Source organism: Gavialis gangeticus, unplaced genomic scaffold (genome assembly GCF_001723915.1).
Source record: "Gavialis gangeticus isolate Ggan-Ray unplaced genomic scaffold, GavGan_comp1, whole genome shotgun sequence".
Classification (NCBI taxonomy): domain Eukaryota; kingdom Metazoa; phylum Chordata; order Crocodylia; family Gavialidae; genus Gavialis; species Gavialis gangeticus.
The window spans coordinates 9,518,688-9,531,931 of record NW_017729029.1 but is presented as its reverse complement, the minus strand read 5'-3'; the positions used below and the strand labels follow the sequence as shown (position 1 = coordinate 9,531,931).

The window sequence follows — 13,244 nt, the reverse complement described above, 5'->3', positions numbered from 1 at the left end:
CACACACACACACACAGGCTTGCTCCTCAACCATATACTGCCCACATATTTGAAGCAGTCTGACACACACACACACACACACACAGGCTTGCTCCTCAACCATATACTGCCCACATATTTGAAGCAGTCTGACACACACACACACACACACACAGGCTTGCTCCTCAACCATATACTGCCCACATATTTGAAGCAGTCTGACACACACACACACACACACACAGGCTTGCTCCTCAACCATATACTGCCCACATATTTGAAGCAGTCTGACACACACACACACACACACACAGGCTTGCTCCTCAACCATATACTGCCCACATATTTGAAGCAGTCTGACACACACACACACACACACACAGGCTTGCTCCTCAACCATATACTGCCCACATATTTGAAGCAGTCTGACACACACACACACACACACACAGGCTTGCTCCTCAACCATATACTGCCCACATATTTGAAGCAGTCTGACACACACACACACACACACACAGGCTTGCTCCTCAACCATATACTGCCCACATATTTGAAGCAGTCTGACCCCACCGAGTGGTTGGTGAGTGGACCAGACCTTCTCTACATTATTTATTGCTCAGTACAGAATGGGTCTTTCATTATTAAAATAGCCATTTTTGTGACTCTTGCTGGTAGGCCTTGTCTTTTGCTCAAAAGCATCAGTGCCCCCAGTCAGTTAGAAACAGTATGGCAGAGAGAACTGTGGCCTGTCAATCTCTCTTTACCACTGGCCTCTACAGCAGTTATCAACTAACACTTCCTCAAGTGACTGGTGACTGTGGGTGCTACTGTTGTAACTGTTCTTCAACTTGACGAGCTTGAAAGGGTCTGCTTTTCAGAAATCACTGTACGTCCCCAGGTCCCTTTAAGGAGCTTAAAGCTAGGCACCCAAAATCATGAGCTAGTTTTCAGGTTCTTGCATCCCTGCCTCCCTCCCTCCTTCCGCCATGGCCCCTGCCCTCCCCACCATGCACACAACAGCCTGGGAAGTGGCATGACTGCAGGGCAGGATCAGGAGGTACTGCCAGGGGCACGGGACGTCATGGGAAGTGCCACATGGCAGTTAATTAGGAGAACTTTGTTGTTTGACCTTCAGACGAACTGTTCCTTGTTTAAATATCCAACATAAAGCCAGTACCACATGATGGAGACAGTAGTTCTCCAGAAGCTTGACCCTGTAAGGTGCTTCAGACAATTGGACATAGAGGGTACTTAGTCATAACCCCTCTCAGCATAGGACCATCTGCCATGGGTCTGTACAAATGTTCAGGCCAAATGTTCATCCCAAGTCTAGCAGTGCACTGGGATGGCCTGGTTAAGGCAGGCTAAAGACATACAAGGAAGTGATGTGGCCAGAGTTATATCCAGACATCCATGACTCCCTCAGACCAAAGCAACAGGGACTCGGCACAGTGGAGCTGGCAGGCATAGTCTTTGTCAAAAGGGAGAGAGATGCTCAAAAACTACACCACTGGATTATGTAGTGAGATGCTTCAACTGCTCTAGCACCACACTTCTGGGGCTAATACAGCCAGATGTTGTTAACCACCACATGTAGGCCCCAGTGCCAATTTGAATTCAAAGTATCCATTTCAACATCAGTTCTCAGCTGACAAATGGCGAAGAGTGTTACTGGCCTGGAGGACAAGAGCAGAACGGATGCGGTTTTCTTCTAAGATCATTTGTATTGCATCTCGTGGGCCAGATTTTCAAGATGCTCATTCATTTGCCTCTGCACACAAGGCCTGTGTGCCACTGATGGCCCTTGATACCAATTGGTGATTTTCAACCCCCAAATCTACAACAGGTGTGTACACAAATCAAGAATTTGCACACTACCAATTTTTACCATGCTAGCCTGTGACTAGCACTATGCTGCCCAGGCCACGTGCACCTGATCCATGTGCACAGATGAGAGATTGGTACAAATCAATTTGCTACCTGCAAGTGCATGGATGGCATTGCATGCACCTACTTTTGAAAATTTGGTCCCACTAAGAAATACTGGTTAAAATTGTGTTTTTTCTGTACATATGTATATGAGTATGTTTGTGTGTGCATGTATATGTACAGATGTGTTACTATGTACATATAGGGGTGTGTGTGTGTGTGTGTGTGTGTGTGTGTGTGCGTGCCTGATGTCTATCTTGAGCCTTCCTCTAGGTAAACAACTGCCCTTTCACCTTTGCTGGAGGTGCTCACTTTTTCTTTCCAAGTGGTAGAGATCCTGTAATTCATTCCATGTCACACACATGGGGCTTGCAGATCTTCAGCCTCATGCTCTCATGTTTGAAGGCTCTGGTACAACATTAATCATGTTCCTACCATCTTGCTTGTCTTGACCATTTCAGTTTGTGGGTGTGACCTATGCCCTCACCATCATCTGGCTCCTTGTGTTTGCCTGCTCTGCTGTGCCTGTCTACATCTACTTCAATACTTGGACTACTTGCCAGTCTATTGCAAACCCTAGCAAGACTTCTGCCAGCATAGGCACGCTGTGCACTGATGCCAGGATGTATGGTGAGCCTTGATACTATGCCACTAATAGACATCAGATTTTCAGACATTGGACCAAGTCAATGTCCCACTGAAGCCAGGGACAACATTCTTGTGTACCAGCATTTAGACAATCACCTTTGTATTCTAGGCATAAAGAAAAGCTGGTGCTCCCAAAAGGAATGTGAGCAACGGTGTATGGGTAGTATCCATAGGCAGAGAAGGGGTCCTTGGGAAGGATATTTGGGATGGGTACACCAGAATTAAGTTAGGGACAAATGCTGCTCCATATACATGAAATATTCAGACCAGAATGACTCTCTCTTCCATACATCTGTAAGGAATGCTCTAAGCCAAACCTCCACATATATTAATAGTGTACAATAAGGAAGAGCAAGCAAGGCTTCCCATACTAAATGGCCTTGCAAGCCGCTTATCCTGGACTGCTTTTGTCTTCTGTATAGGTGTTCTCCCATGGAATGCTTTCCCAGGAAAAGTGTGTGGCTCAAACCTTCTGTCCATCTGTAAGACCAATGAAGTAAGTGCCCCACTTGACCACAGCCAAGCTGAAATACTTAGTGCCACCTTTAAATGGGTTTGGATTATGAGTGAATATTCATAAAGAATTGGGTGAAGATTTAGATTGATCTTTGAGGGAGGGACCATGTTTCCGCTTTGTGTTTGATGGGTGTCACATTTTGGATGATACTGCAATCTAAATAACAAACACAAATAATTGAAGTCACATCACTTTGCTGACTATAGAGGAAGTGCAGAGCTCCTGATTATAGTGCCTCAATTTGGATTCGAGTGAACACTGAATCAGAGAACTGCCTCCCTCACTCACATTAACATAAGCCAGATGTAGCTACCTTGAAATCAACCTTTCGCTGCTTATTGCTGTTATCTCTCTGAATGAGCAAAATTGTGAATTCTTCTGGGCCATGGTTATGTTGTCGTGGTTATTAAGGCAGGAAAGTCTAAAACACTGAATACAAAGAGGATAGACAATAAATTACCATGTCGCCACTTGGCAAAGCATCTAGGAACCCAAGACTAAGTGAACAGACTGAATTTTACCTCTCAACCCAGTAGGGGATAGCCGTGCTGGATAGAAACGTTGCTCTACTGAAAAATGCCATCAGAAAGAACTGAAGGTTCCTATTACCATAATATCTCACAATCTTTAATGTGTTTATCTGCACAGTGGTTCTGTCAGATCAGAGAACCCCATTATCCCCATATTACAGGGACAAAAGTGGCTATATGACTTGCCCAAAGTTATCCACAGTCTGTGGCAAAGTAGGACTCAAGCAGAAGTCTCCCAAGTCCTTGCCTAGTGCCTTAACCATTGTTCCTTCTTTCCTGTCTATGTGGAGACTGTTCCTTCTGCATTGAGAAGACCTGTAGGGCAAAGCTGGATGTCCACAGGTTGCGCAAAGTTTAGGAAGGGAAAGATGGGGTGAAAATGAATCTGCCTCTGCTCTGCAAGAGAAAACAGTCCCTAGCACTCAGGATTTGTGTGCTCCATCACTGCCAGGTGCTGCTGGGTTTCTAGGCCCCAGCCTGTTGATTGGAGCCAGAGATCCAGGAGGGATCTGTGAAGAGAAGCCATTTGTAGATCACTTGTAGATACCAGCTTTGCCTCTGCTGTCTCAGACACATCTGTAGCTGGCAGATCATTATTTTATTTCCTTACAGTTCCAAATGACCTTCCACCTCTTCATTGCTGCCTTCGTTGGTGCTGCAGCCACACTTGTTTCACTGGTGAGTCAATGTGTTGCCTGAAACTCATCTCCCCACTTTATGAATGCTGTTAGAGGGATGGAGTGATGTGCAAGTGGTGAATTTGGGTCTCTTTCATGTTATGGTAGTGTTAGAATGAGGCTATTAAAAGGAAGGTTAATTAAACCCCATAGCCTAGAAACCTACTTCAGATAGGGCATACCTGATTTCTTCCTGTTACATATTTGAGCACAGGCATGGATTTTAGGACCAAGGAGAGAGCAGGAGAGACAACTGCTGGAAGACGAAAGGGGATTGCAAGGAGAGGACAATTTCATAGACACACAGACACACAGAACATCCATATTCTGGATGTTGTCCAAGCTCTTGCCAGAAACACTTTACTGTATTCTATGGAGCTTTTCTTGAATGCCTTTGGGCAGGGACATTTTGCTTTTACATCAAGGCAGCAGGTAAATGGCCTTCTATAATGCACTGTTATGCCAACTCGCATAAAGGGCATGGGAGATCTGTGACTGGCTGGTTTTAAAGAGGGCTATGTCAAGTAGGTCTGACAGAGTACAGAGATCCTGAGCCTAGCTTTGCTGCCAGTGGCAGAACCCCCCTGACATACTCCAGTCAATATATTGTCTGACAGTGCCCTGCTTCAATGTACCTAGGATATTTATTTGCAGTGCCTTTTTTTACATGCTCTCTCTCCCCCTCCCCACAGCTCACCTTCATGATTGCCGCTACTTACAACTTTGCTGTCCTCAAACTCATGGGACGAGGCACAAAGTTCTAGTCTGAAAGAAGACGCAAGTTGTCTGGCACACTTTCTTCTCTAACCATGAGGCTCTAACAATGTAGCCGCATGACACCATGTCTCCTACTTTAACTCTGCCTTCACCACCAACTGCCTTCTTCTTGCTCTCCTTTATCCAAATGTGAGGAGTGTGACCAGGAAGGAGAGACTCCCAGTGATGGAAGCTTTGCGCACTTTTCTCTCTGTCTACATCTGTAATGGTTTTGCTCTGCAGCGAGTCCTTCTGGGAATGGGGAAAGCCCTCTGTGGAGGATTTCCTGCCATGCCATAAATGAGAAGGAACAATTCCTTCATCATCTAACTTCCCAATATGTCCCGGGAAAGAAGCTCTGCAGCTCCTGGCAGGTGGAAATCAATGCTGACTGCCCTACTTCTAGTGAGAAACAGGCTGTATGCTATATAGAAAGAAAAGGAAGCAGCTTGGCCTCACTACCATTGCCAGAGACTCCTTGGGGGTAAACAAAGGAACTTGCTTCCATCTCCACACCACAGATGGAGGATAAGAGAAGGATCTTTTCCTAGTAAAAAAAGAAAACTTGCCTTAATTTACATGCTGCAGCTAGGGCAGAGGGGGCTTAGAGCAAGGATCTTCCCAGTGCTGGAAGAGAGCACTGACCCCCATGCTGACAGAATCCTTAACCCAGTCAACCCTATTAAAGCATAAAGGAGCTTGGTGTCTCTGTAGACAAAGGGGACTCTTGGTTGTACACCTCAGCATTGCCTGTGTCACTCACAACAGGTCCTAAACAGCAGAAAGGAGATGGATTCCAGCTTGGACTAGAGGGACTTTTCTAATCAGTGGCCTGAGAGTGTAAACCTAGAGGTGTCCCTTTTGTAGACAAAGGATAACTTGTTGGACTATATCTTTGCGTGTCTTTTTTCTTGTAACCAGCTGTGCATGTTGAACTCTTGTTATACCTTCACAATGGTGCTCTTCTCTTTGGTTGAGGTTTGCTTCCATAATGTTCTATAAATCAAAGATCTTGATTTGTTTCTGATTTGTGCCAAATGTAACCTACCCCCCTTTTTAATGGTTTCCTGTGAGCTAATATGCTTGTCTGATGCATCAAAACCAAAAATGGGGAGATTTGGAATGTCCTATTTAGATTATGGCAAATTTCAAAAGACATTCAAAAAGCAGTAAAATAAAGGAATATGGGGAGAGGAAGTAGAGACTTCAGAGTGGTTTGAGCTGCATAAGATCTAAATTTGACATTGCTATGCAAATCAAACCCCTTCACAGTCCATGAAGTCTTTCTCAGTGGGGGACCCTAAGACACTTGGAATAAGATTTCAACATTTCCTGTTTTGTGGGAGACACTGGAATGGAATATGGGATCAACTTATTTCAAATGCTTAAAGAGAACAAGGTTCAAACTGCTAAGGCACTTCCTTGCACAGTGTGACCAAGAGAAATGGGTCCCAGGAAGTGCTCATAAAGTCCCAAAGGAAGGCTCTCCACGGATAAATTGTCCAGAGTGAAACTTTCTGATTCTAGTCTTCCCTCTACTTGTTAACTACCAGTGTAGGAATTTGTCTTGGCATTATTTATTTATTGAAGAAGCTTTCAGTGGCAGATTGCAGCTCTTTCACTACATGGACTTTAATACTGGTTTGAGCAAGGGCCTGAGTAAGCTATCAGTCATGCTAAGCAAAGAGCTTGATGTATTCTCGTCACTGAGCACACTGAAATAGATCAGTTAGGCTATCAGCACACGAGTTGGGGGGTGGGGAAGAGAGAGATTAGGACAGGTTGAGGTGGGAAGAAACCAGTCAAGATCAGGCAAATGAAGTCATCTCTGTATTGATTTAATAACATAACAAATAACCAAACCCCACCCCTGCCCCCAAAACCCAAACGTACACACAAAAAAGAGTTAATCAACTGAAAGTGTTTCCTTCACATCTGATCTAGAATTTCAACTCTTTAACAAGAAGTAAAAAGGAGCAAATTTTTAGAGACTTATCTCACCAGGCATCTTTTATAAAATTAAAGAAAATAAATTAAAATTAAGAATGTTCTGAACAAATATGTATGTTGGTCTGTTTGTCTGTCTGCCTGTTTCTCTAAGCTGGCCTCCAGAAGGGAAGACAGAGGAGACCACTTCCTAGGTGAACTTGATTTGATGATACTCCTCTGATGGAAGCACAAGGATTGTCTGTTGCATGATGAACACCCAGGGCCAACATCCAAGTGACCCTAATTTAAAAGCGTTTTAAATTATCAGCAACATCAGCCTTAAAGGAGGGAGTGCAGGAGAGAAGAGTGGGGGCCACAGTCAGAGCTTCAGGCTAGAAGTGGCTGCAGGTGAGATCAGTACTGAAATAGCAAGGTTATTGCACAAGAGACCTAGGGTTCATTGACTGTAGAGTTTGGATAAATCTGCCCTGGCCTCACTGCTAGATTATTTGATCACTTATTTGATTTGTTTTGGTGGAACAATTGTTAAATTTAGTCTCAGTGCAGTGCCAGCTAAACCGGGTTCTAAAACACCTGGTCTGATCATTGCAGTTAGGTTTGAACTGGAGATGGTGAATTATTTGCGCCAAACCAAGGTAGTCACCAGATGTGGCCCTTTATATTTCCACTCACAAGCCACATAGGAACTTACTGTAAACTCTCATAGCAAACATGCTAGAGAAAATGTTTTTTTTCCTAGGATGCCACTGTTCCACTGCTGTGTTTGGGCAAGATCTATTCAGGAACTGATGGTCTTTCACAACTGTAGTATTCGGAGATCAGCATTCTGGCACCTCTCTCTTCTGTCTTAGTACAACATGTATGAGATAATATGCAAGAAGATAATCATAATGTCTTAATGCATAGAAAGTTCCTTGTCCTGTGGGGCCAGGCCAACTCTCAGGATCCCAAAATTGTGCTGTTAGATGGGAGGGTGTGACACAATTGCACATATACACACACACACACAAATCAATTGGGCGCATACACACACACAAGGCATATACACACTGGTGAGTTCCTAACTTGGGTGGTGTGGTGTGTGTGTGCACTTGGGGTACTTAGGATACCTAGGGTACTTGGTGACTATGGGAGGGGGAGTCAAGGGTCAAAGATTTCTGTAAGGAGGGGAAGGAAGGAGATAGATGGGGGTTAAGATGAGAGAGGGAAAAATAAGAGAGTGAAAGTTGCTGGGGCCAGGATTAGAACTCGCAGACTGGAAGGGGAGCTTGGTTACTTAAGGTCAGGTGTCCCCTGGGGTTACTTGGGTTCACTTGAGAATAGAGTTATTTAAGGTTAAAGTGGCCCCTGGGTTTACTTAAGGTCACTGTGCCCCAGGGTTATTTGGGAAGCAAGTCCAGGGTTTGGTGAACGGATAGCTGGGAGGCACAGAGAGGGAGCCAAGATGACAGAGAGACAGACACAGGAGGAAGATCAGAGGGGCAGAAAGCAGAGATTGGAGTAGAGCTGGGAGGTCAGTAAGACAAAACCCAACTTGGAGTTTTAAAATAACAAGTTTATTAAACAGACAACACACTACACACCCCTACACACACACACACACACACACACACACACAATGGTAGCAGGAGAGAAAAAGTCTTGGTGGAGGGACTGAAATCAAGGTATGTAGCAACAGAGTCCAGGTCCTTTGCTTGGGGAAGGAAGGTGGGTGATAGCTACCTATCCTGGGCTGTGAGTTGATCCTCGTTGGCCAGTTGGGGTCTTCTCCAGCAAGGTGCTGTTCAGAGGGTGTTGCCGGCAGGGCCTCTGGGTGGATAGGTGGTGTGGTGTAGTGCTGATCCAGATGGAGAGGGGAGAGGGCATCCCACTGGGTCTGTCTTCACTGCCCCCTTTTATAGCGGCAGAACTTCTATGACCTTAGTGGCAGGGGCATGCCCAGGCAAGAGTCAGCCCCTGGTGTACTGAGCATGTGCACTCCAGGCTAGGACATGCAGTTTCAGGTGTCTGTAATGGTGGGTCGACTGGTTTCTGCAGCAGACTTTGTCTTCCAAATCTTGAGCCAGGGAGGGTCAATGCAGGGTGATGGTTGGGTCGTGGAGTTGATGGTTCGGTCATTTAGAGGGAGCTATTTTTAGACCTAGTGCCATTGTCTCTCAAGCACCCTCATTCATCCCCATTCATTCAGGAACCAAGTTACATGAGAGGAGAGTCATGAGTTACACAGTTACAACATATTGTATAGGGCAGGGGACACAAGATGGAAGCTTGTCATACAAAGTGGAAACTTGACATTACTTTACAGACATAGGCCTAAATCATATAAATTCAATATTAAACAGTAAAAAAAACATAATAGGAACATAATACAATATAAAACAGTAAAAAAAATCAACACAAACATAACAGAATACTATTTACAATATAAGAAGAGGCTTGTTGCACTAATAGCATACAAGAACTTAGCTTACCTAGCACTATCACTTATAAGGGATAGAGAGGGCAGAGAGGAAGTCAGAAATGGTTACGGGAAGGGGACAGAGTATATTTTTAAATTAAAAAGAAAAGAAAAGAAAAAACTGGAGGTTTTGCTACATGTTCATAATCTCAAACAGAATCCATACCGCCATTGTCTAGAGGTGCCCCAAATCAGCCTCCTCCTCAAATCTCCTGACTGCAAGGATCCCAGGGTAAAATTTGGTGGCCTGTGTTTGGCTTAAGGATAGATTGATTATAGTGGTCCTTAGGGTTTTAAAAATCTTTGAATCTTACACTGCAGCTTGCTTATGCTCTGTTTCCTCAAAGTAAATTTAAAGTTTGAACAGTACAGGCTGGCCATGCAGATCACGGGGAGTATTTCTGCTCCCTGACTGGATATGTGTCACTCTTAGAATCACGTTTCCATAGAAGCTATTCAAAATTACCAATTCAGATTTCATTTCCTGAAAATATTCTCTCAAAATGCCTCACTTTTGACCCTTCCCTGACAGGAAACCTGCTTGCTAGAACTTTTGCAGAGAGAGAATACAGAAAAAACCTATGAACTCAATAGAATGTTTCAGATGTATTGTTTTACTGTTCATCTGTTTTCAAGGAAAATTACATTCTAGGAATGGCATTTTAAACGTGGCATTTGGCCTCAGGCAGACTGGCCTGCCAAATTTTTGGGATCTAAATTTGCTGGGTTTGCATTGAATTGGAGCATAGTCTATGGGTTTGATTGGAAGCTCCTGCTGAAAGAGGCCTTGCTGCGAACAGACAGCATCTGAAAAAAGTGACAGCATATAGATCCTCATCAGAGGTCAGTTGCTTGAGCTAACACTTGGGAGGCAGGAGTCAAATCTTTGTGAGAATAAAATAAATGTTAAAATCAAGGACCCTACTTGGCCTTGTCTTAGTTCATATGGCAAGCTCTGCCTTGTGAATATGAAAATCCCTTAGCTAGAACAGAGCAAAGAGAGAGAATGAAAAATAGATGAAGGAGAGATGACATATCCGAAAAGGGAGGATCAACACAGGCAGACAAATGAACTAATCTTGTCCTCTTTGAGTAGGACCTGCTCCAGCTGCAGCTGAAACCAGTGTTTTGGACAGCTAACGGGAATGATCAGACCATTCCAACCCACCACTGACTGCTTCGAGGACTTACTTGCAGGTCTTCTGCATAGAGGCAGATTTTTACTCTAAGTGCTTTGTACTCCCCTCTGAGTCCAATCTCTACACAGCAGAAGCTTCTGGGTCTTCAGAGAGCATCAATGGACCTTATTGTTCTCTGCTCTCCTGAATGCCTTCACCCTCCTTTCTCTGTGCTGAAAGGGCTCTGTGTATGCTGAGATGGGCTGGAGATCAGGAACGAGCCCTTTGAAACAAAAATTGCTCTCTTGTTGTTGAAATGGGTTGTATTTTCTTCTCACAAGGGCAAGGGCTGGGTGCAGCAGTGTGCGGGGAGTGTGCAAAAGCCTAGAGCTCATCCTGAAGGCAGAGTGAGTTCCAGGACTGGATGACAAGGAAACCAAAATGCCCTGTTACCCAGGAAAAAATGGCTGCTCCAGGCCAAGGGGGAGCCCACACAGTCTTGGTACCTTTGCTTCAAGTAAGATCTTAGTTTTCAATGGCGAGGCTTCATTTCTACATGTCAGTGTCACAGAGCAGTCATTCCTGCAGACACCCAGCTCTTCCTGGAGACCTGACCCCAACAGAGGTGAAAGGGGATGAGGAGAGTTATGAATGCCAGCATCTCCCAGCTTAAGCTGCGCATGAGGCAGGCACGATGGTATAGGTTGATCTGATAACATAAACATAGGTGGGTCATCAGGACTGAGTGGCATTTCTACCATTGTAGCAAATAGCAAGAGCTTCCAGGAAAGAGCTCAGGGGATAGTGAGGCACCATCACAGCACTCTGTGCTATGGCACCAGATGTATTTTGCCTTTGCTAGCTGTACTGGTGAAAGGGGCACTGTGGCCTTAGCAGCAGCTTCCTTTCTGCTGAAGGGAGGGGGTTCCAGTCGGCACTTATTTCTTCATCAGTAAGGATACTAGAGTAAATGTTTCTTCCATATGGAGCAAGCCTCCATCTTTGACACCCTGGATCTAACTGATGATCACCCAGGTCAACCTTACCTCTCACATACTCTGCACGGGGCCTTAACAGACTTGGATTTCACTTCTGGCTCTAGCACAGATCACCAAATGGAACCCCAGCTATATGACAGGGATAGCACTCACACACCTCATGGCAAGGTTGGGAAAGTAAATTCAGTCATGTGGAAAATGCCACAGAAAAGCTAACAAATAAAAACAAGACAAGGTGACCCTAGTCCCAGGATTGAGTGGAGGAGCTTCAAGCACAAAATTTTACAGGCTGAGCTAAAGGACTAAACTCCCACACAGTAGGAAATGAGCAAACTCATATTGGGCTCTGTAAGACACACCCCTAAAGAATGCAGCATATCTTCACTTTGTCACTGTGTCAGGACAAGTCTCAGCTTTGATCCCATGAGTTAGCTCAGCCCGTCCAGTCCACAAAGACTACATCTAGAACAGGGGCGGGCAATTATTTTGGGCAGAGGGCCACTTACTGAGTTTTAGCAAGCCATTGATAGGCAGCCAGGGGCAGATAAATATTAATTTCCTAAATTTTTTAGGGGCCCCGTGGGCCGGATAGAATGGCCTGGTGGGCTGCATCCAGCCCCCAGGCTACATTTTGCCCACCCCTGATCTAGAAGGAACATTACTTTTGGAAACACCTTGAGCCTTATGGATTCAAGACAGCTGTTGCTAATGATCAATGTTGTCAATATTATTGATGAAAACCTAGAAAGCATTGCTGAAAAAGAGAAAAACCCACTGACTTGCATTGCAAAAATGTTCTATAACAAAAAAGATTCCTGACTACTATTTCATTTATTATAATAGCTAAGCATTGATGCAAAGAATTAGCATGCCATAGACTTCAGCTGTATACTCTGTGGAAAGTTGCATAATGTATGGCAAACCAAGATCTGGCCTACACTCACAGTTTAGCTGACAGCTGTACTAGCTCAGTGTGAAATACACCCTTTGTGCAACAAAATCACAGGGCTGGATGCAGATACACTAACAGAAGGCTCCTGCTTGGAGTAGTTAAGCTGGTAGAAAACCTGTCTATAATTATTTTGCATCTGCACTGGGGGTGCTCTGCAACTCTGACAACACTACAGAGGAGCTACTCTGTAATGTAGACAAACCCCAACAGTCAGTGCTTGTAGCCATTGCTATATGAAACCTTTGATAAAATCTGCTCTTATTTGTACTCAGATTAACCCTGGTCCCTTTCTCCCCACATGATGAGAACAGCAACACTTCTGTTACTTGGTTAACTGCAAGAGAGAGAAAGCGCCAACTTCTGTTCTGAATTACACTGATGTAAATCTGGAGTCACTCCTATAATTACAGTGTTGTTCCTGTGGATTTACAGAAGTATGAATGAGAGCGTGAAGATTTAAGTGATGCAAGGTTCAGTCTGTGTGACCCATATACACATTATATCTGCTACCTTTTGGAGCCTGGGCAGAGAGGAAAGACAATCTGCCTTCAGGGCACAATTACCTGAAAAGGGAGCTTTGATGACAGAGAAAAGAGAAGCTTCTGTGTACAGGATGATGATAAAAATATACAGCAGGACAAGCTAGCTAGTGCACCCAGGGATCTCTGCTTTTGCGTCTGGGTGGCAGCAGTTGGCCTGGCCTAGAACTTCCAGGGGTCTATTTCATGG

At 44.6% G+C, this 13,244-nt stretch overlaps 1 protein-coding gene and 1 long non-coding RNA gene across 3 annotated transcripts in view; one reads left to right on the top strand and one right to left on the bottom strand.

The window, feature by feature from the left end:
* The window catches only part of PLP1 (proteolipid protein 1), a 29,585-nt gene extending 22,487 nt beyond the window's left edge, over positions 1-7,098 (top strand). For both annotated transcript variants that reach the window (XM_019521198.1, XM_019521197.1), the window contains exons 4-7: positions 2,373-2,541; positions 2,982-3,055; positions 4,219-4,284; positions 4,976-7,098. In XM_019521198.1, coding sequence (XP_019376743.1) covers positions 2,373-2,541; positions 2,982-3,055; positions 4,219-4,284; positions 4,976-5,047 — 381 coding nt within the window. In that variant the 3' untranslated portion in view covers positions 5,048-7,098. The remainder of the gene's footprint in view (positions 1-2,372; positions 2,542-2,981; positions 3,056-4,218; positions 4,285-4,975) is intronic.
* Positions 7,099-12,956: 5,858 nt separating this feature from the next.
* Positions 12,957-13,244, bottom strand: part of LOC109300390 — a 7,083-nt gene continuing 6,795 nt past the window's right edge. The window contains exon 2 of the long non-coding RNA XR_002098188.1: positions 12,957-13,078. This is a non-coding gene — a long non-coding RNA (uncharacterized LOC109300390). The remainder of the gene's footprint in view (positions 13,079-13,244) is intronic.